This window comes from Montipora foliosa, chromosome 8 (assembly GCF_036669935.1).
Source record: "Montipora foliosa isolate CH-2021 chromosome 8, ASM3666993v2, whole genome shotgun sequence".
NCBI lineage: Eukaryota > Metazoa > Cnidaria > Anthozoa > Scleractinia > Acroporidae > Montipora > Montipora foliosa.
In genome coordinates this window covers 49,356,896-49,382,141 of record NC_090876.1, presented here as the reverse complement: position 1 = coordinate 49,382,141, position 25,246 = coordinate 49,356,896, and the positions used below count along the sequence as shown (strand labels likewise).

Genomic DNA, 25,246 nt, shown 5'->3' with positions numbered 1-25,246 from the left:
ACTCATGAACTGTACTACTTATATCATGCTTTGTCATCAAGATACGGTCAATCTGTTCAACATTCGAAGGACTAATAAAGAAGTTGCGTAGTCTTAGACTCGAAAGAAAATGATTTTTCGAAAATTCATCAGAATTGTGTTTTCGATGCTGAGTTTGTTGGCGATTGTTTCCTCACATGATAGCCGTAAACACGAACACTATTCCTTCCAAGACCTTCGGGAAGAAGTCAATGGCGATTCGCTTACTTCTGAAGATCAACAGAGGCTTTTCAACAGCCTACACTTCTACACGAACTGCTCCGAAGTCAACCCTATCCCGGATCACCGAAAGGTGGGGGTAATCTAAAATCAAGACAGTTCTTTTCTATTGATCTTTGATCGCATAATATAAAGTTGACCAGCGCTTCTTGATTTTGCGATATTCGGAAACGTTCTTTTTACGGTGTTTGAGGAAGCTAATGGTCTCGCTTTTAAAATAAGTTGTCCCGAAACTAAAACTGTTCCGTAAAGAAGTCAAAGAAAACAGAAACACGAAGAACGACAAATTAGAAAGACGAGAAGCACAGAATAGATCCGTCAAATTATGTGAAAAGAAGCGACTCGTATTGTCGAAAGCACGCGGTCAAGTAGCTTACCACATGTAATATTGTTTTCTTCTTTCTTACAGTGTTTTACCCCAAAAGATCTCCACGATTTCGAAGGATCACCGCCATCAAAGGCGCTAAATTCAACCGAATTTATTGAAATCAGTCCTGTCATCGTATTTTGTTTGTTGCCAACGCTTGAAAAGAATCATGGTCAAACGGAGTGTGATCTTTATCCCAAGAACCACAGCGAACTTTTCAATGTGTTCGCGAGGAATTTCAGCGATGCAAACCAAACCACTGAAACCATCACACACGAAGCTTTGGACCATATCCTCGAGGAAATAAACAAGACGATCGGCGATTTTTTGACCAAGAAGAAGGTAGGAGAATTATCTGCGCTGCGAAAATTGCTTGCTTTTTATAGGTCTTGATAATGGCATGAATTCTCTAAATTTTTGCTCGAGTGGTATCACAATTATAATGCATGTAGGTTCTTAAATGAATTAAGTTTACTAACCCATTGCCTCTTAAGAGTGGGATTTTATAGATTTTACTCTGTCTAACCTTAACGTCTCCTTTAATATTGTACTGAAGTTTATAACAAGTCATGCGAAGCCATGCAAAGTCGTGCAAGTTCATGTACGAGCAGAGGACCCGTGCAGCAGAAATCTAAAGCGACCAGTAGCCAAGGTGGCTCCAAGCCCTTAGTTTGCTACAATACCGAAAGGACAAATCAGTTAAAACAAATAATCTGTTGGGAAAAGCTTGTTGCTTTTGGGATGTTTGAACGGTTCCTATAAGAGGCTACGGGTAGCCTACACTTGGTTCGAAGGAATTTTTGCCTTTAAAATTCACAGCACTACAGTGAATTTTTATGATACAATATCTTGTTCAGTTCTGTAGTCCGAAGTCCAAAGCCCACATATCATGACCCAACCATATGGTTAAGTGTGATCGTAGAATAGTTGTTCACATTTAAAACTGTTGTTAATGTCGTTGACTCCAATCAAAACCAGTAAACAAAATTAATGCTTTACAACTTTCTATGATGGTATCTTAAAATACTCTTTTTTTTAACAATACCAGGAGAATTAGAAAAGTAAATGTAATTAGCCCGGTAAGATGTCTTACCGAGTCATACAATGACCGGATATTGCATTGCGTGTAAAAAACAAAAACTTGTTTCTGGTCTCGCACACAATTCTCTACTACCATTTGCATCCATCCTTGAAGCGTGAAGAATTTTGCACGAAGTTTTCAAACGTTAATGGTTTGTTCGGTTATGTATCACTTTTGACCAATGAAACGTTGGCGGTTATGTTCTGAAATTGACAACGTTTTTGACAGCATACCAGCATGTTTTGTTCACATGCTCTCAAAGTTTTCAGGTTTTTCGTGAGAGCATTCGAGTTTTGCGTGACCGCCCTAATAATGCCTTTGCTCGTTTTGCAATGGACACAAAGAAATTCAAAGTCAACAAGTTTGGAATGAGGTAAATTACCACCCAGGAGTTGCTTGAAATCAAGATTTTAAATGCTCCTTGAAATACGGAAGAGCGTGTGTGTGCTGAATGCCCTAGACATAGAAATAGTTCCTTCTCGCTCTTTCTAGTTTCACTTCGGTTTCACTTTTTTTTTTTTTGTTCGTAGTTGCTGAATCACGTATCTCTTCTTGGTAGAGTATACCAAATTCCATATTTCATGTCTTTGGAAACTCACGGGAGATAGATGTTTATAATTCTTCTAGGTTCCTAGGCAGATTCATAAGTATCCCCTGTCTCACGGAAAATCTGGAAACTGGAAGAGCATGTGAACAAAACATGCTGGTATACCGTCAAAAACGTGGTCAATTTTCACAACATAACTGCCAACGTTTCATTGGTTAAATGTGACACACGACCCAACAAACCGTTAGCGTTTGAAAAGTAAAACTTCACGCAAAATTCGTCACACTTCAAGGATGGACGCAAATGGTAGTAATACATATTTCCCGGGTAATCTGTTGAGTAGTGCGTCTGTGATGTAGTGGTCATCACGATTGCCTCTGAATGAGGCCGACTGGCCGGAGGCAAACCAGTCGGCTATTTACAAGTGCAGCTGGGAAGTTGAACCAGGGACTACCAGGAACAAATTCAACGAGTGGTCAGAGCAGGTCTTGAACCCGGGATCTCCGGATCTCAAGGCAAGCACCGTAACCACTGAGCCACACTGTACAGTACAGTACAGTACAGTTGTTGTTAAGTTTACCACTAGATAGAGTGGGAAAGGTTTCTCACATCTTCATGTCACAAATTACACTTTTTTCTGCACTGAAAACGCGCAGCAATGGTGGAAAGGGCTCAAACGCGACTTCAATCGACGACAGGAACAAAAAAAGATGACAAACTGCCATCTAAACAGAGGCCGAAGTCAACTTCTTGTGACGCAACTGAGGAGAGGAGTATTTCTTCCAAAAAGTCTTCAGTCAGTTCTGAGGATGTTGAAAGTATGATAAACAATCTCTTTACAGAAGACCAACAGAAAGTACTGCACCATGATCACGGCTGCCGCGAAAGGAATTGTTCTGGTGTTTGCACAGATGAGAAACAAAGACTGTCAAGCAAGAAAGACAGGTTCCAACACGAGTGGCTCTTCGAAGCAAACGCATTTTGTGAAAAGACAGGTTTGACATGGCACGTGTTGTTCAAGGTGAGGGCATGTATGGCTTGATTTGGAAGAAATAAAAATGTACGAAACAGCAAAATAAATCAGACATCTTCAATGAAAAGCCTTCTGTAAGATACAAAACAACTGCAATCGACAAACATGCACAGTCGCAGAAACATCCGGCAGCAATGTCATTCAAGATGATGAACCAAGTTTCTGTATTCCAGGAAGAACCAGATGAACGGCAGAAGTAAATGACAGTGTTCTTTATAAAGTATTTTATTTGATTTATTGGCTAGCTAAGGAGGATATTGCAAACAAAAAAGCCGTGTGGTTATTCAGCCTTCTGGAGAAGCTAGGAGTAAATGATCTTAAGTACTTTGATCATCGATCATGGGCGTCAGTGAGAGAAATATTTATTACCCTGGGTTGTGCTCTGAAAGAGAATGTTGTGGAGAGAGCAAAGACGGCAGGATGTTTTGGACTCCTTGTGGACGATGTGGCAGATATATCAGTAATGGAGCAGATGATTACATTTATCCAGTTTCACGATGAAGATAGCTGTGAAGTCACTGTAGAGTTTCTCTCTGTTGATAACTTGCTAGACAAGCATGACTCTGCAAATGCCGCAGCTTTATTTCAGACAATTCAATCTAATTTGCAAGAATGTACAGTCTCTTTCCACTGACAAATTAACCGGGTTGGCTACTGATGGAGCTTCAGTAATGGTAAGCAGAAAAAATGACCTTGCTGCTAAGCTGAAAGATGTCAATCCCGGTATGATTTCAGTACTCTGCATGTCTCACAAATTAGCTTTATCTTGCACTGATGCCAAAGACGATGCAAATCTGAAGTTCATCAAAGAAGTTGAAACAGTTGTTACACAACTATGGAAACTCTTTGTAAACTCACCAAAGAGACTTGCTTGTTACCTGAAAGTCCAACGGAAGTCCAAAGAAGTTTAAAAAGGCCTGTGATTATTATCAGGTGGCTATCATTCATCCTTGTATATGCTGATCTTGTCGCTTTACTTCAAGCAGGCCCCAGATCAACCTGCAGCATATGGCTTATTGAAGATGATTAACAAAGTGAAATTCATCGGTGCAGTATACATTTTGAAGTGGATTCTTCCTATATTATCAACCCTCAGTAAATCCGTCCAGAAAGGGGCTATCAATTATGCCTCAATGAAGCCCTCAATTGAGTGGATTAAAGGCAGACTGAATGAAGTCAAGAGCACAGAAGAACCCATTAAGCAACTTCAGCAAGATCTTGGTAATGGTGGTCTTCTTGAGTCTCTGGAGCTTGTTTGCAATGAAAGTAATTTCAAAGATCTACAGGGACTTCTCCAGAAATACATCAAAGCACTTGTGAAGAACATTGATAAGAGGTTTCAGTCATCTCTGCCAGTACTTACTGCATTTTCAGTATTTGATCCTATGTTGATACCCAACAGGCAAAGTCTTGCATTCTGTAGTCATGGGGATGCAGAAGTTCACGTTCTAGCTGAACATTTCTTTGCTGGTGATGACAGTGAGGCAGAGGAATTTAAAACAGAATGGAAGAAGCTCAAGTACAATCTGCTTTTGTGGAAAGAACACATCCCAAAAGAGACATTGGATGGCAAGAAAGGCACACCTACTGACTGGTCACGTAAAAGAGTCATGGCTATGAAGTCAACATTTGGGCAGGTCTATCCAAGATCTGTCAACATAACAGAAGCAGCAGTAGCACTTCCAGTCTCAAATGCATGGCCCGAACGAGGTGCAAGTCACTTGAAATTTATTAAGACTAGGATAAGAAGTCAGATCAAGAAGGACTTGCTTGCATCTCTCCTTCATATCACTATCAATGGACCTGCCCCCCACACAGAAGCCTGTGATTCTTTGGTCAGCAAAGCTGCAGACATGTGGAAGGTTGCAAAGAAGAGAAGAGAGGAACAAGCAAAGCGTGTTCCACAAAAGAGCTTCGCTCATTCAGACTGCCTTTCCTGCTACTTCTTCCCATTCTCCTGCTACTCCAATTCTTAATGAAAACCCTGGTTACGGGCCCACAGACGGATTTTTCGCGTGTTACTAAGGAAGTGAAATGTTACCTCTGGTAACTGACGTCATCATATCATGAGCTGACAAGAAAACCCACTCACAAGCAACAGTCACCGCACAAACTGTTGTTTCCATCGAAGGTTTTTCCTCGCCCTTCCTCGCGCTCGTTCTCAGATCAACTGCGCATGCGTAAACGAACTGACTTCCGGTTTGAGAAAAAAGCTAAATTTCCGGCGGTTTTAAATTGAATTAAATTTTTTTTTACATGGAACGTTTCACCCCCAAATACAGAATATAGCTAAGCATTGATTTTTTAAAATCATCTTTTTTGAAAAAGTTATGGGTATTTCAGTATCGTTTATGTCTTTAAAAAGAACATTTTTCAAAATAAAAAGAAAACCATGCTTGGCTGGATGCATAAACGAATACAAATTATCAAACCATCAATTAAATACCCAAATTGCGTAGCACGGAGACAAATTTAGAGTTTTCTTATATTGGTCACATGACCATGGGCGTGGTATGATGATGTCATATTTAGGGTCTTTGGCTTACAAAAGTTGGAAACTGACCAAAATAAAGCCAAATTCTCTCAAATTACTTAACCATTACATCCTTAGCAATGCACCCAAAAAAATACGTCATTGGGCCCCTAAGCATAAAATTTGCAAGCAACTAGCCTGAAATGCCAAACTCCAGAGTTTAAACAGATTCCAACCCAAAAAAGAAAGGAACTATAAAGGAAAGGAACTTTATTTAAGTGTCTCGTAGATTTAGCGCCGGAGCACTAATTGGGGACACTGTAAAGTGAAATCAACAATAAATACAACAAGTCAAATGTTGTTGTTTTTTTTTTTGAACAACCGTTCAATTAAGCTGCACTGCTCTACCAACTGACCCATATATATTAAGCCAGTGGCGAACTGGTCAGTATAAGTTGCTAGGGCAGTGACTCAGGTGGTAGAGTAGTGTAACACAATCACATGTTGATAAATCTTACTCAAGCCTGCAAGTGACAGGAATAAATAACTTTTTCCCTTCACTATTTGTGATATTTTAGCAAACAGTTTAGCGAGCAAGCGAGCAATGACCCTTGCACTGGACTTTTGAACTTTGCAGTCTAGCACTGAGCATACAATTGTGCGATTTGGAAGTAGATCTGCTACTTATAGTCATAGCCAGGTCAATTTTGCCTGTACAGAAGATCAATAATGTAGAGCTTTTCGTCATAATATAGAGCCCTTCGTCAGAGCGAATCCATCATCCTTCATCCGGATTCGCTCTGACGAAGGGCTAACGCTCGAAACGTCAGCTTTTAGAATCTCTGTACGGTGGCCAGTTTACATTATCAACTCCGTTGATAACACCAAATTTTTGTATCCTGGAGGATTAGTTTGGTACATCATCATGGCCACCGTGACATCATGTGAAAATCCTCTATGTAGCCTTGTGTAACGGATCGGAATTAATTTAAATGATTGTTGACTTTATCCATTTTAGTGTTTTTCTGCTGAAAGCATTATCAATGAGGTCAAGGAAGATGAACATCATGATGATGAGGAGGGGGGGCATCACGCTCATGAGGGGGAACATCCTGAAGAAGGGAAGGAGCATAGTAAAGAGGAAAAATCTCTTGATCAACATGACTTTGAAAAAGCTTGTGCAAGCATCATCCTCCATCTGGTTCAAGGCTTTTGTATTGAGGAAGGACATGGACATGATGGAACCGAATCTAAATTGCCATCAAGAGACTTCTTTATTGGTGATATCTTCAATGGAAAAACTCATCTGTCTGAGGGAGACTTAGAGGAGATCACAAAATCCCTTGGGATCGGTGAAGCATCATCAGAAGGTGATGATCATACTGACCATAATGGTCACAACCACAGACGTCGAAGGGCAGCAGACTTGTTGTCACAAAAAGAGTCAGTAGCAGAATCCCGTGTTCGTCATCGCCGTGCTGTTGATGATCATGATCATGATCATGGCCACCATTCTACTGGCACAGTAAGTTTCTTGAGATTGTAACATAATTATGAAAATTTGAATGTCTGTTGTAGTTCAATTTTATCCACTGGTCTTAAATCAGTTCAAAAAAATGGACTGGTTCAAAAATTTTAAACTGTTTGAAAAAGAAATTAAACCAGGGGAAAAACCGAACTACAACATATCCATTGATCGAGTTAGCCACTGTTTTGTTTTTACAGGTATATTATAACCCTGGGGTGTAACCTTGTAGTTTTGAAATCAGGACTCGGAGGAATGATAGCTACTACCTAGTTTTCTTATTAAACAGTTCTTATTGTTGTTTAATCAAGGAGTAAATGACTTTCTTGAAACTTGAATTGAGTATAAAAAATATTATTGACAAGGTTTCACTTTGGTGACTTTTACGAGAATCAAAAAAAAAAAAAAGAAAGATAACAGATGTGATCCAAAACATTAGTTTTGCTTGTAATAGCAAAATGATTAAAATGTGATATTTTACACCACTGTTCTTTAATTAGGCCAGAGGTGAATGCTTTTCTGTCACTTTTTTTTCTCAAATTAGCAAATGTTAAAATTAAAAAAAAAAAAGTATAGAGAATCAAGTTTAGTTTCAAGTGAACTGAGTCTCAATCCTTGTCTTGATTTTCGATCCTCGATTCTTGTGAAGATCGAGTTGAGACTGTCAACTTACTTTTGTATGGTACTGTAAGTTATTTCCTGCATACTCGAAAGATTTAGCGATCGTTTTTATGGCAAATGGCAAACATCAGGCTGAAATTTGTGATTTCCTAAATTCAATGAAACTTTTGTTTTTAAAAAAAACAGACTCACTGTGAAACAGGTCACTTCAAATCTCTGTTTTTGTTCAATATCATTAAAGCATGACTGATAATCAAAGGTGGTGATCCACAAATAGCACAAAGACACGTATTACAGACACATTGCCATTAGGGGTTTTTTAAATTGAGCAGATTATCACAGAGTTCTGTATGCATCCACAGTTAATTGACATACCATCCACATGTGCCTAAGGTACCACACCTTTAATTATGGCGAATCTCTGTGGTCAGACTTTTATCTTTGGCAACTTCTCAAAAAGAGGTCAGAGAAACTTTCAAGGATGAGAAAATCTTTCATAAGAAACAGCAGCCTGCTGTTTGCATTGTCACATAAACAGGATGCTATTAAATCTCTCTAAGGTTTCATTCAGTTGGATGACTGCTCTAAGTACATGTATGTTGATTTCTATAGTCTCCCAAAGTGGAAGAGCACTTACAAGTGCTTTGCTTCACAGTATTAAGATTTATTATTATTGTTATTACCAGTAATGTTAGTATTGATTTCAATAAAAGACAAATTTCTTATAGTAATTTTATGTGAAGTTTAATATCTTTTGTTACACCCTCACCCCATCCTGAGAAACATCTTTATCAATTATTAGCTGATGAAAGAAATCAACAACTGAATACTGTTATTTTCAGTGTTACTCGCTGGATGACCTGCTCACAGTTTTCGATATTGATCATTCCATTGGTGCAGATAGTTATGACTTTCAGCAACTTTGTCCTGCATTTATTCAACAAGCCAAGAGTGGAGCTTGCAAGGCTCAAACAACAAAAAAGACTGAAGAAGCAGATTTAGGAAAAGGTATATAAGCTGTTAAGGGTGTAATTTATTGAATACACATGAAAAAGGGCAATAGTTTTGGTTGGCATTTGAAAGAGAAGGGCTGTTTATAAATAGCCCGGTACAGTTTAAGTGCAGAAAGAGATGGTATACAAGTTGAGTTTCTGAAAGGGCCAATCAATTATTATTTTCCTAATATTGCAAATTCAGGTACACCAAGAAATTGCAAGTTGGTGGCAGATGATACTGTAAGGGTAATGATTTGTGTCAGTTGCTTTTGCTTGATTCTTACAAGCTTTATCTTGCAATTTTTTATCGCATGATTATTCTCATGCAGTTTAGAAGGAAATTAATAAGGTTATTTAAATTTTTATAAAAGCCATGTTTCCTCTTTTCTTTTATGGACACTTTAAAGGAATTTTAATCTCTTGTGCAATTTATTTGATAGTATTTCTGAAAAAAATAATACTAATCCCATATAAATTTATTATGTTGAATATTAAAATTGTTGTTTCATTGATTGTACTTGTGTTGATTGGCCCAGAAAAGGCCCTAAGGGGAGTGGTCGACTTAAGTATGACTTTGTACAATGTTTGTGAGTTTGTAATGTCGTAGTAAAAATTAAGCGTTAGGACAACAGATTGTAATTTGAGATCATGTTGTGCATCAGTAAGGTTAGTGAATTTGGTTGTATCTACTGCTTTGATGATTGTAAAATGACCGTTTTAGGGGAATCAGAAAGATGATAGTATTTCTAGCATCAGCCCTTTTACTTCATCAGAGCAAATTTGATTTGTGGTTAAAAAGGGTTAACACTAGAAACATCAACTTTCTAATCTCTCTGTGTGTCATCAACATTTAGCGTATACAATCAGTTTTCTGTGCCTCCCTCACCCACTCACACGGTTGGTTCTCTTAAAATGTTATTTTCTTGTTCTTCTGTAGTTTGGGGTTATGGGTTTGCTGCTGTCACCATCATTAGTCTGACATCGCTGGTGGGTGTTGCCACTATACCATTCCTTGGAAAGAAATTGTACAAGAAGATATTAGCGTTTTTGGTGGCACTTGCTGTAGGAACACTTGCTGGAGATGCCTTGCTTCATTTATTGCCTCATGTAGGTACATTGTATGAGTGATGGTCTTTAAAACCTTTAATACTTTACTTCTCTATAAGTAGTTGACGTTTAGAGAGTTCTTTCCCAAACACAACAAACACAACTATTGTAGCATTCATTCTATGATAATGTTGGAGAAATGTTTATCCGTACATTCTGTCAACCAATTCCTTGCCGGTTCTGTGACTTTCTTATTTCCAACAAAAGTTGAGATTCTGGGAACTACCCCACTTGTTGTTCCATACAAAATTGGTGCTGAAGACTGTATAAACATCCAATATCTCATTTATAATTATGCGCAGTCTTGCTACAGAAGAAATTTCAAATCTTTTCACCAAAACTTAATAGTAAGCAAACAGAAACACAGTTTTCAAGAAAAAGCAAATGTAACCCCTGCTTCATTATCATCATCATCATCATCATCATCATCATCATCATCATAATAATAATAATAATAATAATAATAATAGAGTGATTTTCAAATGAGTGTCGTATAATCAAAACCAAAGTTATTACTTTGGCCAATCAAAAAGGACTGAGACGATCCAGTAAACCAATCAAAACTCGAAGTAATTACACGTAGCCGACACAAAGCTCAAAAGTCACAATAATAATTACCTATCATGATTGTTGCACTTGGAAGCATATCGAAAGGTGCAAAGACCAGGTTTGGCAAGCTAGATGTACCTGATTTCCTTGGAAGTGTACAATTATCGGCCATTCTTGGAACTGTTCACCTGTTGCGGAAAGTGTTGTGTCTATAAGCTAACGGGATTTGCTGAGACAATCAACATCACCCAGTAGAACACATGACAACTGGAGAAAATTGAATAACATAATAATAATAATAATAACAACAACAACAACAACAATAATAATAATAATTATTATTATTCTTATAAGAGTTTTTTCCTGTTGTTTCATAGTCTATCAGTTGAAACCATAAAATATGGAATAAAAAAAATAATGCCAATGTCAGTCAAGGATTTCTTACAAAACCGTGAAAGTTACGAGTAAACAAACAAGTAATGATATAGTACATACACATACAGTATTTCAACAAAACATTTACATAACCTGTTAAAGTGAAATCATAGACCGTATTCATAGATGACAGCTAAGTAATTATTCTTTTGTCTTTATGCTAATCATCCTATCTGGCCTCGTAAAGACGAGAAAAATTCAAAAGAATTTTTGTTCCGAAGTGAGGCTAGGTAGGATGATTTAGCACAAAGACAAAAGAATAATTTCTTGACTGCCATTTATGAATGCGGCCTATTACACAAGACAGATCAATCATCCAAAAAATTAATTGTGTGTGTTAAGTATGTTATTGCATTTTTTTTTTTTTCTCTGATGCTGTCAGGTCAACCAGTCGACATACATTGTACCTTGTCGTGTTAGCAAAACAACTTTTAATCTAAATTTAGCTTGAACTGATTTACATGTAGATATGCCAGTAAATGCACACATGATAGGCAGTCTTTTTACGAAGTATGGCATGTGTAAAACACAGATCGTGGATCACAGATAAATAAACAACTAAATCAATAATCATGTTGTTTCAGGTCTAGGGAAAACTTCAGGCTTAGTTGTTGATCAGTAAAGCAAGGACTTTCTATTCCTGACCTGTGGAATGTGACCTGTGTTTTAGACTCACTTTAGAAAATATGTCCTTGGTCTTTGTGAGACCCATCCATAATAATATTATTTTTTGGATTCATTGAAGACTCTTGTCTTGTAATTTTAATTTTCACCTTGGAATTATTTATGATCAGGCATTTGGTCTTCATGCACATGAAGAAGAGGGCTCAGAAGGTGATAGCCATGCTGATCATTCAGAAGAAAGTGCATTCGTGTGGAAGGCTTTAGTAGTGCTGGTTTCCATTTATGGATTTTTCCTGTTTGAAACGTTGATGCATTTGGGGCTGAAGAGCAAAGTTGGTGGTGAACATGGTCATAGTCATGTCAATGCTGAGGTTTGTTGAATGAAGAAAAAAAACTTTGAACGTCTTATTATTTAATGCACAGTCACCCCTCCCTTCAATTTTAGCAATATCATAGTTTTCATGGTTGAAAATGGCTTGAACTTAGGATTGACAGGTTATGGTAACACACCTGATCCAACCAAGGTGCCAAACAATGCCTTGGCCAACACATTGTTGGAAAGTCCACTGTTATTTCGTGGAGAATTTTAAAGAGATGTATTGTGCATCCCACCAAGGGTCTTACCATATCTGTAACTGTTATCATGTTTTACTTGTTGGCTGATGCATCGGTCAGATTCTTGAAGAGGAGGCAGGCACAAAAATCGGACTGGATCAACTCAAATTGCTCACCTCAGATCGACATAAAAAAATCCTCGAGAAGTCACCGTAGCCTTGATCTTCAAGTTAACTTTGGTGAAATTGGGGAAAATGTTGAATAGTTTTGGTTTGCAAAACTGTTTTTCGCTCAATCCAAGGTGAGCAATCCACATTGACTTGGTCTAGCTTTTGTACCTTCCGTCAAAGAGGGTCTAGTAGGTTCAATGATAGGGTTGGTTTTGAAAGAAACTTTGGTGCTGGTTTGGCAGGGAGTGAAACACCAAAAAATAAATTGGTTTTCTCCAACAAGTTGATAAATCTGCTCAAGACGCAGTCCAGGATTGACCCTAATTAGATGCACATGGATTTTAATAAGAGTTAGGAAGTGTCCCCTTTCTCTTTCCCCAATTTCAACATCATTCGTGTTTCGGAATACAGACAATGACACATCACAAAGTGTTCCCCAGATGCTTCCCCTCAGGTAAGAATAAACAGCTGCATTTACCCTAACCTAAAAATAACGCCAACCTTTACCCTTAACCTTATTGTTGGAAATGCATGAACAGTAGCTAGGTAGTGAAAATAGGTAGAAAAGGCTTCTAAAGACTTAAAGGGACACTTCATGTTGTAGGTCAAAATTGGGCATGCATCTAATTAGGTGCATTTCGAGACAGAACTAAAGTGATTTGCCCTGACAAAAGGGCTAACACTAGAAATGTCAGCTCATAAATCTCTTTTTGTGGTTAACTATGTTTGTTCCACTGTAGTATACATTAAAAATATTTAGAGACAAGAAAATTTGCAATGAAGGGGGATGATTTGGGTCAGTCAATTTGTTGTATTACATTAACCCACTGACTCCCAGAGGTTCCCCATTGACGAGTAAAATCGTCTGGCGTTAGAAAGAGTAAAATACTAAGTCTGGCCAGTTTAGGCCGGTTTGGACATCAAAGGGTTAAAGGGGCTGGACAATCTGCGAGCCAGTCAGCCATGTGAGACATGCGAATTTGGCATTTAAGTCTAAGCACCCATTTCAAATAGCGCTGATAAACATTTTTGTGGTAGTGGACTCCATAAGTGCAATACACACAAGAGTGAGTGAGTGACTGAGTGTAAGAGCCAAAGTGGGGGGGGGGGGAGGGTGGCAAATAGGCCCACAGCGCGTGCATAATCATGAAAATAAATATGTCTGTTGGAAGCGTGCTTGAATTTCAACAAATGAGCCCCAAAATCTGCAAGAATTTCTGGCACTGATGAATAACAAAGCAGCTTCTGTTTCCAAAACAATGGAATTACCTGGTGATAAATAATCTTGTCTAGGAGAGTGAATTTTTGACTTTGCAGAAACAATGGTCAACTTCAAGAGTTAGACGAATACGATCTTTGTGTTGAATTTGCACATTTTTTTGTTGAACTTAATAACACTTGAAAGAAAGAAAAACTAACTACCTAAGACAAAAACCTGGTGTCCTGCTATCATTTTGTCACAGATGTATCCTTTGTGTTGTGAGTTGTTAGTAACATGCAGGTAACTTGATCACAGGTGGTCATTGAAATCAATGTTACTTTCGATTATGCAATTTACTTGTGTAACCAAAAGTACAATAGAAAAATCAAACGTTGCAAAAATCTTCCAAAATGTCTTTAACTGATGGTAACTTTTTATATTTGTGGCACAAAAATTCTGTTGTCTCCTCATCGCCAATTTTGTTGCTGATGGGAATGCTTTTTGTGCTTGATCAACACTTCCTAAAAACTCCCTTCTGCTCTTCCTTGAAACTGTGTATCAATATTTATTTACTTTTGGATCAATTTTTTTTGCATAAAGTAGGCTATTAAACAAAATCTGTACCTTGCTTAGTTCGCATTTTTGAACGTTAAAATAGAATTTTCGGTCTTATGTTTCTGATGGCAAGTCATATTTTTTGAGGTCTCTGATCCAGACACACCCCGCTGAATAGGGTTTATAGAACTTCAGTGAAATTTCTTCGTGAAAAGCTGTCAGACGCTCTGATTACACGCTTAAATTTGCTCTGAAAAAGAAGTTACAGCGAAATTCATGTCAGCTTCAAAGCAATTGTTTCTTGATTCCCTTTTATTTTCTTTAATCTTTCTGGGTTTAGGATTTTACTAGTAACTGCATGTCTTCTCAGGGGGCTATTTACCTACGACATCTACCATGGCACTATAATGATTTTTACGATACCAAAACAATATGGTACACTATTAGAGCTACATATTACGCAAAGACAACTTGAATCTAAACGCAGCTCCAGAGATGTATCCAGGTTTTCAAATTTGGGAGTCCATTGCAAAATTTTGGGGGTCCAGCTAATTTAATATTAAAGAATTAATATCCAATCTATTGCCTCTTAATTGCTGCTGCAGTACCCTTTCAGAATTCTAAATTGCACAGAAATGAAGTCTTATCCCTCCCTATGAATATGCACTTAAAATGATCAATTTCTTTGAAACTGTTATGCCCGTTGATTCATCGATCAAAATGTATGGGCTGTCAAAGCCCTCATGCAGTGGGAACTGTTGACTCCAGTTGATAAATGATCTAGATCTCCACAGCACAAAAAAAATCCGGAACTGAATCTCAATTTTCCATAAAAGAGCGTCATTTATTTTAACAACACTTGAGGTGTAATTTGCGAACAACAGAGTAAACAAATATAAGCGATCAATGCACATTTCGTCGGCCCGTGCAACTGTGACTTCGTCATGGCCAATGTTAATAATCAAGTGATTGAATACATTTGAATTTTCGTGTTCAATATGTAATTTTAACGCTAACTCCAAAAAGTTACATACTGTAATTTGCAAAACAGACAAGTTACGTGTAAAACAAGAACCGAGACAATGACATGTGTGCGCCCCGAAGTAATATCAACATCGTCACACAAAACATTCGCTCACGATAAGCGAACTAATGCTTGAAATTCGCTTGGAAAGCATGCAACAAACTGAACTCGACTGAAATGTTTTATTATCACTGGTGGCACATCGAAAGTGTCGCCGATTGTCTCGCCTAAACAACAGCTCAGATCATGTCACGCAACACGTGGGAATTCAGAACTTAACTCCTCAAGCTGGACATAATGGTTGACAAAATGAAATCATTCGACTACAAAAATCAGAAACTAACGGCTTACCTAGAAATTTAAGGAACTCGATCATTTTTCCATTGTGAGAAATGAGAATGTTCAGTTTCCTTTTGAAGTACGCCATTCGCATGTTTTTCCTGGCGTTTGTAATTTGCATAAACATTGATTTTTTTCTGCGTCCAATTGGACCCTTTGTTCGATATTCTATGCGTCCAAAAGGAAAACGAGTGCATCCCAGGATGCAATGACGCACTCTGGATACATCTCTGCAGCTCAGTTGACAGTAATGGAATAAAGCACTGTGTCAAGTTACTGCACTACCACTCGTACGCAATACAGTTAGCTTTCAATTACTGTGTGACTCGCATGTTGACCCTCATGCCTCGCCATGTTGAGTCTCATACCCTTCCATATTGGCTCGCATCGCTCGCAGCCATGACTCACGTGGCTCACACATTGTCCTCACTCTACATTAAAAGTAAGAGTCAAGTATGAATGTAGACCACAGCAGCATTGTTATCTCTTTGTTTAGCTTCCTGGGCCTTCAAGTCGGCACATGAGTTTCAAAAAGGAAAGGAGGTGTTCGAAATTTGAACATCATGAAGGAGTTCCTCCATTTGACAAGACGGAGGACAAGGAGAAAGGGGCAATGGATAATGGGGACATTGTTTTGGCAAATGAGGTGTGTAGAAAAATATTTCTTGATTATGAAGCCTTGCTGTTCTGGGGTATAGATGAGAAAGTGAAAATTGTTTTGAAACTAAAAATTTGACCTTGGCAAGATTTTTACATGGATTGTAGACTAAAGATTTTCATTTAATAATGTGTTTTGAGGCCTGTCATTTTCCTTTTCGTGTAAAGAAGAGCGTTTTATTCATGGTGAATTAATAATTTGTCTTCAAGAGTGCTTAATGTACGTATTTTACGAATAATCTTTAACTTATTTGAAGTTCAAGAAGGAACATCTTAAAATATATATATATATTTAAAAGCTAGTTACAAAGAATACTGACATTAATTACTATTACTTTGCTAAGATTCACATTTCAAGCTGGTAGACATCCAGAGAGGAAAACTTGCTTGCTGGATTTGTACACTGTAACTGTAGCAATAATTAAATATTGATTTGAATTTTTTAAAAGCTTCATTTATAATTCTCCAAACCACAATAGCATCAAACTATGTCTGATTTAAAACTTTGTTTTAAATTATGTTGTGTTGTTGCATGAGATCTAAAAGATTTTAACATTGCCTCAATTTTGTTTACAAACATTGCATTGAAAGCCCATGATCGGTGATTTAAAAAAACAATTACTGGTTCATACAATAATATATATATTGTACCATTACATTAATTGAGTTTGATGTCAACCTTCTTTTAAAATATAACTAGATGGAATATATCTTGATGACACATTTTTAACTTCAGTTTGTTCTTTTCACACTTAAGGAGGGAAATAATTGTAACGTCAGCCCTTCATGTTCATTTCATTCACATTGCGTTTATGAGCATGTTTGTGGTACGTCAGACACTGAGGAAAGTGAATTTGAGGTAAAGTTTCTCTGACATACCAAAATTATTTGTTAAAAAAATTAATAATACCATAATTAAGTCAAATAAAGCAGTCCAAGAAAATTAAATTTAACGGTAAAGTACACTGTAATACTATCCTATCTTAGTTATTTTGGGCATAAAAATATTGTTAATGATTTTAATTCTTCTAGTTTTAATTTAAGTTGTGGTGTTGATCACAAAGGTTTATTTAATCAACTAACAATAAAATTAACTTATAAATAATATAATACTAATGTTAAAGATGATTGTGCTCTTCAACAATACCTAGATTGATTAAACTTCATAACAGGAAATTAATGTTTATGTGTCAGATTATGGAAAGAGTCATTGTTATTGGTGATTTTTATTGCAGTTCTTATCAAATATCTAAGTCATTATTTTTGCAAACAGGTACATGTATCACAAATTATATTAAACATTGGGAAAACTGAGTGATCATAGCATTTTGCCGGACAATAAGTTTAAGCAATTATTGTCTCTTAATTAAAGACACTTGAAAAATTCAGGTGACTCCAACAGGATTTGAACCAATGACCCTGACCTCCCCATGAACCATGACCTCCCCATGAACCCATGAACCATGACCTCTGCGATACCTGTGCAATGCTCCACCAACTGAGCTATGAAGCCATTGCTCATTGTTCTGGGCCCAGTTGTTCAAAAGCCGATTAACTTAATCCAGAATTAGTGTAGACTTTTGTTTCATGTTTTCAGCTTATTGGTCAAAGGTTCTTTTGCTTATTTTCGTTTTTCAAGATTGACTTCCTCTAATGTAAAGTTAAACAGCATTGAACAGCATTCGGGAGTATAGAAATAAAATCCTTGGTTAATTTGTAATCTGGGATTAGCGTTAATAGGCTTTTGAACAACCTGGCCCTGACCAACAGAAGGATGTTTTGATGCCCAAGGTACAAGAGCCAATCACGATGCTGATGATGTTGTGATTAAATTTCCTGTCAATGCATTGCGTGAGATTTCTTTTTACCTCGGTAATCTTTGTAACATGTGACTGCTGGTGAACATGGTGCACTAAGACCCATATGTGAGCCCCCTACGGGATAATTTACCATGGTGTGTAACCGCACCTACTTGTACTAAGTGTTTTTACATACATGTATGACCTGGCAAAGTTTTTGTTTTCTCAACAAAGTTTGTTGTTTTTTGCCTGGCAATGGAGTTTTTATTGTGTCACTTTAAGAGTACCTGTGGTTTAAATTGTTGTTCCAAAAGCTCATTAACTCAAAGTTAATCAGAATAATAAAACTCACTTTCTTTATTCACTGCTGTTACTTATTTTATGCTGACAACATAAAGACAAGTTCAACTAAAATATACTCAAGCACAGGCAGCCCAAGCTCACGACATGAACACATATATGACTTTCTGGCGGAGTTGTGTTACAAAGATGCTATTTATAAAGGTTTACATGGAAACTCAACGGTTTTGTTTCAAACGGTATAAAATATAATATTCTGTTTATATCATTGATTTGCCGTGCTGCTTCAATGCATTCTTTGTTGTTTGCCATCATCTTAGACCATTTTGAAGCTTTTTTGGCAAGCAAGCGCTAATTTGGTGTTCCACTGCTAAGAGAAAGACAAGGCTGAACAGTCTTTTCCGGAGTAGCTGTCGCTCAAAGCAAAAAATTCGCTGGAAAATTAACAAAGCAGTGATCTTGCAGTTCCTTGTCAATTCACTCGCTATGCAATTCCATTCAAATATCGTTCACCATGAAGCTTCGTTTCTGAGCTCTCTTGGCTGTGGAAATATCGAAATAGGGTCAGCCAAACTGCTGTGGACCCACAGCAACAAAAATTAGCGTGACTAGGGGTAACCAGATTTCTTCTAAGGACAAGCAAATCTATTGTTAAAAGGGCCCTGGTTACCCTCGGTCGGGCTAAACATTTGAATGGAATTATGAAGCAAGTGAATCAACAGGGAACTGCAAGATCTCTGCCTTGATTTTATGGAGAATTTGAGGCCGGGGCGTTTTCCAGCGGGTTTTTTTTTATTTTGAGCAACAGCCACTCCAGAAAAGACTGTTCAGCCTTGTCTTTCTCTTAGCAGTGGAACACCAAATTAGTGCTAGCTTGCCAAATAAGCTTCAAAATGAATGAAGGGGTAGTTTCTAAAGAAACTGTGGTGCTGCGTCGGTGGGGAAGTAGTATACAAGAATTTGGTTTATCAACGGAGTTGATAATGTAAATTGACCACCGTACAGAGATTCTAAAAGCTGACGTTTCGAGCGTTAGCCCTACGTCAGAGCGAATCCAAAATGGTCTGAGATGCGGGCAAACAACAAAGAATAAATCGCAGCAACAAGGTAAGTCAGTTATATTAACAGAACATTATATTTTATGCTGTTTGAAACAAAACCGTTGAGTTTCCACATGAACCTTTGTAAATAGCATCTTCATTACACAACCCTGCTAGAAAGTCACGTACATGTTCATGTCATGAGCTTGGGCTGTCTGTGACTCAAGGGGGCGGGAAGGCTTTTTTCTCAATGTCACCTTGCAATGGTGTTTGTCAAAAGGATTGTACCAGGTACCTGTATGTGTACAGGTCATATGAGAATAGAAATATATAATAATTATAAATCACAATTATTGTGATTTTGTTAGGATGAGTGTCAGTTAACCCTTTCAATCCCAAGGAGCCCCCCCAGTGACAAGTAAAGTTTTCTGGCAATAGATGGAGTAGAATCTGTAAGTGTCACTCTTAGGAGTGCTGGGGCGAAGTGAAAACATTAAATTTTTAGATGCCCCCAAAAATTTTGGGTTTGAACTCAAAGAGACCTTTCTAGTCTAGCCTTATTTAGGCTTCTTTGCCAACAGCTCAAGTTGATGGTTACCTGTAATTTTCTACTTGTCTGCAAGTGGAACCAATTAACGTTTTCCAGTGAATTCTGTCATTTGTGAAATCAAATCATGACTGAGAGACTAATAAATTGATATTTTCCCTATTTTAAGCAAGCGACTAAGGGTGACTTGGAGGATTATTCTAGTGGCGTCCCACAGAGTGCATCAAGCAACCGCAAGAAGAGTTTTACATCAAGCCTGTCAAGACGTTCAGTGTTCAGTACTGATGGCGAAAAGAAAACATTGAAAAACATATCCGCAGTGGCATGGATGATAATAATTGGAGATACTCTTCATAACTTGAGTGATGGGCTTGCTATTGGTGCTGCATTCTCTGAAGGGGGCAACTCTGGTGTTTCTGGAGGAATCAGTACTTCGATTGCAGTGTTTTGTCACGAGCTGCCTCATGAACTTGGTATTTAATTTATTGTTACTTTATTTCAAAGTATCTCAGAAGGCAAACATTGTATCATGGTACATGCAATCTAAAATTGTGTGCGAGATTCTAATACCAGAATGACTGATAATTATTTTTTGCAAAATTGAACTTTATCTTCACTAATAGTATTGAACTTAGGGCAATGGCTTGAAACCCTTCCCTCAACGTTTTTTCAGGTATTGAGTGTGTAATTATATACTTTTTTACTTTACTATTAGTCTTAGAATGTCAAATGTTGTTTTTGTGTTGCCTTCAATTCAATTCCTGTTTGACCACTGATCGTTGTAAAAATATGCAGATTACAGACTGCGGGAAAAGCCCAAGCTCTTTACTAATGCTGGCGTCATCTGCATGAGCTCGTGACCGAGCATCAATTTCTTCTCACAGTATGGTCCCCTCTTCTTTGATGACTTCAGGGGTGGCGTGGCAGGCCAATTGTTGCATAGAATTTACAAGGGCAATGAGGACATGGGAGAGTGGGTAGGGAGTGAAAGGCTCCTAGGAGGCCTTTTCCATTCTGCTTAACGCAAGGCCTAAAATAATGTTTTGGCTTAAGGATGTTTGCGCGAAAATTTTTCAACATTGATTTTTTTCTGAAACTTTTACCACTGTAAGATGATGAGTTAGTTATGTCAGAAATGTAAAAAAAATGGGGGTCACCGACTTCGTTTTGGAGAGAACATGCCCGGAAAAACACCCAAAATGTGACAAAATCGGGCTTCGTTAGCGAATAAGGCCAGTGTCTGTAAACCCAAATATATTGCAATTAAATCTTTGAAGTGAAATCTTCTCTGCCAAATATTGTTTAAGTGGACTTATTAAGTGAATTTAGTCAACTGGTGAGGTTCCTTAAAGATCAAGTTCGCATTTAGCGACCACAGTTTCACGCGCCTTGCCGCCGCAACATGGCAGGATTTGATGTCCCGTGAGCAGAAATCTTGAAATTTTTTTAACTTCCCACATTGATTTTTTGTTCATTTTTGGACAACGTGGAGATAATTGTAAATAAAATCCGTTTCTGGAAAGAAAAATTGGGGTCACCGAACGTCCAAGACCGTTAAATCCAGGCAAAGCTATAGCAATGGCCTTTTGGCCTTTTGCCCCACCACGCGTGCGCTCGTGTATGACGTGGTGTGTGCATTTGCGTGGGCAGTAAGGATGCGCAGAAACAATTGGCGCGAACGTCCTTAAGGTTAGCGTTAATAAAGGGGTTTTGGTTGATCATCAGCAGGCATTGCCCTGAGTAGTCTGTGGTTCAATTTCTTGGCTTCTTGTTTGAATACAGCCAACTGGCCTGCCTCCCACAATCATAATAATAATAATAATGAACTCGATTTAACTGTCATCAGTATTTAGCACATGGGTACTAATTAAGGACACTGTACCAAGATCAAATCAAATGAACTCAAAATCAAACTGTTGGTTGGTTTTTGAGGAGAGGGGAAAACCAGAGTACCCACTTCAGAGAAAAACCTCTCAGAGCAGAGAAGAGAACCAACAAACTCAACCCACATGTGACACCGAGTCTGGGAATCGAACCCGGGCCACATTGGTGGGAGGCGAGTGCCCTCACCACTGCGCCATCTCTGCTCCCATGTGGCATTCTTAACTGAACTGGGCCCAGTTGTTCGAAAGCTGATTAGCTTAATCCAGGATTAATTCCTTTGCTTATTTTTGCGTTTCAAGATTGACTTCTTCTAATGTAAAGTTTTACCGAACATCAGCCTTGAACAGCATGTGGGAGTAGAGAATAAAACTCCTTTGTTAATTTTTAACCCGAGATTAATGTTAACCGGCTTTTGAACAACCAGCCCCTGATGTTTATTTCTATCCAAATTGTTGTTGGCCCTTCAAAAGCCCCTTTTGGGGTAGCTGTCAATTTAGTTATTTTTTGGGTCATTTACATGTAAATTAGTTCACTACCAAATTAAAACTGCATTGTGCTATTTTGCCAACAGGTGATTTTGCGGTACTATTAACAGCTGGTATGTCAGTCAAGATGGCTTTGTTGGCTAACTTTCTTTCTGCGTTGTCCTGTTACATTGGTTTAGCCATTGGTATTTACATTGGTCAAGAGGGTGAAGTGCGTTTCTGGATATTTGCTATCGCTGGGGGAATGTTCCTCTATGTGGCATTGGTTGATATGGTAAGATTTTTACTTTTTCCAATGCTTTGTAAATGTACTGAAAATAGTACAACTCCTCACTGGCTGTGTTTACCGGTACTTAGTGGGAAACCTAAGTGGTCAGAAGTGGCAATAATAAATTATTTTGGACGCAAGTAAGGTCAAGGATGAGATCGTTCAAGGGGATGCTTTGTGATGCTCATTAAGGTTGGCATGCATCTCCTGTAATTAAGCCCATATTTGGAAGTCATGTTTTCATGATGCCAGTTACACTGCATAGCTGGCGGTATTGACTGAAGTGGAAAATACAATAATACTCTTTGTTTGCCCCCCCCCCCCCCCCCAAGTGTTGGATAAGCATTGTTTTTGTTTTCTCTTGGGACCATTGTACATGTAAGTCCCAAGAGAAACAGGAAACAATGCTTATGCAAAATTTGGGAGGGACAAACAAAGAGTGTTGTGGTATTTTACGAATTAGTCAATTGTTGGCGCAAGAGGCCAATTAACAAGTGGCAAAGCATGCTCCGAGAATGGGGAGGGGCGCTTTTAATTTGCCTCTTGCGCCAACAGTACAGCCGGCTACTCTGGCTAGATGCCAGTCAAATTTATTTACAATTCTGGTAGCATAATTATTATGCAGAATCTAGCCAGATCATGGTTATAGAATAATTTTGCTACCAAGTGCAGTAACACTGCTATATATAAAATGTGATGGAGGACTCGTGTAGGCAATCCAAAAATTTTCTTTCTTTTGATGGGTTCAATATACATGTAGTCCTTGAACTATGCTGTGCATCAGGACCACCCCATCCCTTACATGTAATTTTTGCATTCCTCTCACTTGGTCGTACAACTCTATCATTGAAGAGATGGTAATAGTGACTTGGAATACTTGTTCAAAATCTGAATGCTCCTTTGCAGGAATGAAACCTTTCTATTAACAACGTTCTTGCTATTAAAATGAATAATTGTTTCAGATTTCCATCAGTGATATCACAGTCAGTCATTTCAATAATGAGAACTGTATCACTAATTTTATAATATATTTTTTTTGGTTTCTCTGCAGCTTCCTGATCTAATGCACAGCGAAGCATTGCAGACAGAACCATTTGTCACGTTTTTGATGCAAAACTTTGGTCTGCTTCTGGGATTTGTGATTATGTTGATCATAGCATTGTACGAGGAAGACTTAATGGCTATAGAGTTCTAACACATGGGGAACTCTGCTGCAGTGAGGCACGCCATTAGTTCATTGTTTTAGCCTTTTTTTTAGTACCAAGCCTAGTAGTTTTAGCACCAACTTTTTAAAAGTATAAATTTTAACAATAATAGTATTTTGTTACAATCTTAACCTTAAAAATCACCTTCACACATCAACTTGTAAAGCATTCCAAGACCTTTGAGTTGCATAGAATAGTCTTATGACAGGAATTTTAGGCAAACATTTTACATCTGCATGCTTGGCTGTCTTTATCATGTGCAATCTTTTGGTTTGAAATAATATTAGTGGCAAAAATAGTTATTTAAAAGAATCATCAGGATACTCTTTCAAAGGAAGGAATGATTCTTCTCATCAGGAGGATAAAGGATACAAAAGTTATTCAAATTTCTATAAAGTTGTTCATTTTGTTTTTGTCTTGGTATAAATTCAGTGTCTTAACACTGAACTACGAGTCAAAATCTGTCGTCTTAGGCTTGTTAATCTGTTGATGCATCTCCAAGACATGATGCGAGACACTGGGAAATGTGATTTGTGATATGTTGCTCATTCTTGTCTGTATAATTTAGTACTTTGACGATCATGTTAAATTGGGATATACTATACTGGACAAACGTTTTTAATTCTGTAAACACAGTGCCAGTAGTTAACAAGAATTTTTTTGTTTCCATATGACAGCCATTTCATAACTTGTAAGTTTCAGAAACTGATCATAATACTCTTATAAGCTCTCACACATCCCTTTGGAGGGTTGATATTGTATCGTAGAAATAGTTACATGTATTACAACAGTATGGGATGAAAGCCAATCGAAACACAGCTCTCAGGCCACATGCTGTAAATAACAATACAGTTTAAATGGTACCACAATAAGCTTTCCGTGTTTTAATTTACCATAAATTAAATTTTTGAAGTTAGCACCATATTATAATATTTATCTTTATTAAGCTTTTCGACCCTTATTTTTAAAAGTTACTCTCAGTTGATGTATACAGCATTTTGTGCTCATACGTTATTTTTAGTAGGATAAAAAGAAAAAAAAGCTCCACACATTCTGATGTAACTTTAAGTTTATTGTTAGTATTTTTTTACTTCAGGAAATAAAATTCTTTAAATAAAGCAATGTGTTTTTTGCTTACTTTACAACCTAATACAACATACTTGATTGTCTGCTTCCCTTTGAGGGCTTTTCAAGGCCCATAAGGGGCTCATGACATCGGGCCAAAGGCATACCTAAGGCACCTCTGGCAGCCACTATAAGGACATCCATGTCTGATGTCGAAGCACAGCACCAAAGCCAGCTTTTTTTGCCATTAAACGTGGAAAATTGTGCTTTGTCATCAATGTGTTGAATAATAAAACAATTATCCTGCTCAATCTTGCGGAATATCGCTTGATTTTAGCCAACTCGGGCTACGGCCTCGTCGGTCAAGTATCACGTGGTATTCTGCGCGATTTCGCAGGATAATTGTTAACTATTCTTCGAGAATCGGCCGCGATATTGGATCGAGCGAAACAATGTTAATTAAAACTAGACGCTCTAATAGCGTAAACTGGGCTGCCTTTGGTACCTGTTTGACCTCCTCAAATTTTCGTACTCATT

General features: G+C 37.8%; 1 protein-coding gene across 2 annotated transcripts; it reads left to right on the top strand.

Annotated features, from left to right (window-relative positions):
- Nucleotides 1–24,762, top strand: LOC138012487 (metal cation symporter ZIP14-like). 2 transcript variants are annotated; one of them, XM_068859270.1, is made up of 11 exons: nucleotides 3–331; nucleotides 668–967; nucleotides 6,778–7,284; nucleotides 8,748–8,913; nucleotides 9,838–10,007; nucleotides 11,786–11,986; nucleotides 15,956–16,105; nucleotides 16,874–16,975; nucleotides 19,972–20,275; nucleotides 22,258–22,445; nucleotides 23,491–24,762. In XM_068859270.1, exons 1-11 carry the CDS (start codon nucleotides 110–112, stop codon nucleotides 23,632–23,634), a joined length of 2,454 nt encoding a protein of 817 aa, XP_068715371.1. In that variant the 5' UTR covers nucleotides 3–109; the 3' UTR covers nucleotides 23,635–24,762. The 2 variants fall into 2 exon arrangements, with proteins under 2 accessions (XP_068715372.1, XP_068715371.1); XM_068859271.1 differs by lacking the exon at nucleotides 16,874–16,975 and having other exon boundaries at nucleotides 1–331.
- The last annotated feature ends 484 nt before the right edge of the window (nucleotides 24,763–25,246 follow it).

What these genes read in the sequence shown, in the direction of transcription:
- LOC138012487 (XM_068859270.1), top strand. Translation starts at nt 110, where the DNA reads ATGATTTTTCGAAAATTCATCAGAATTGTGTTTTCGATGCTGAGTTTG. An exon ending in GCCACCATTCTACTGGCACA is followed by an intron (nt 7,285 to 8,747) that starts GTAAGTTTCTTG and finishes TGTTATTTTCAG; the next exon opens with TGTTACTCGCTGGATGACCT. An exon ending in ATAGTCATGTCAATGCTGAG is followed by an intron (nt 11,987 to 15,955) that starts GTTTGTTGAATG and finishes CTCTTTGTTTAG; the next exon opens with CTTCCTGGGCCTTCAAGTCG.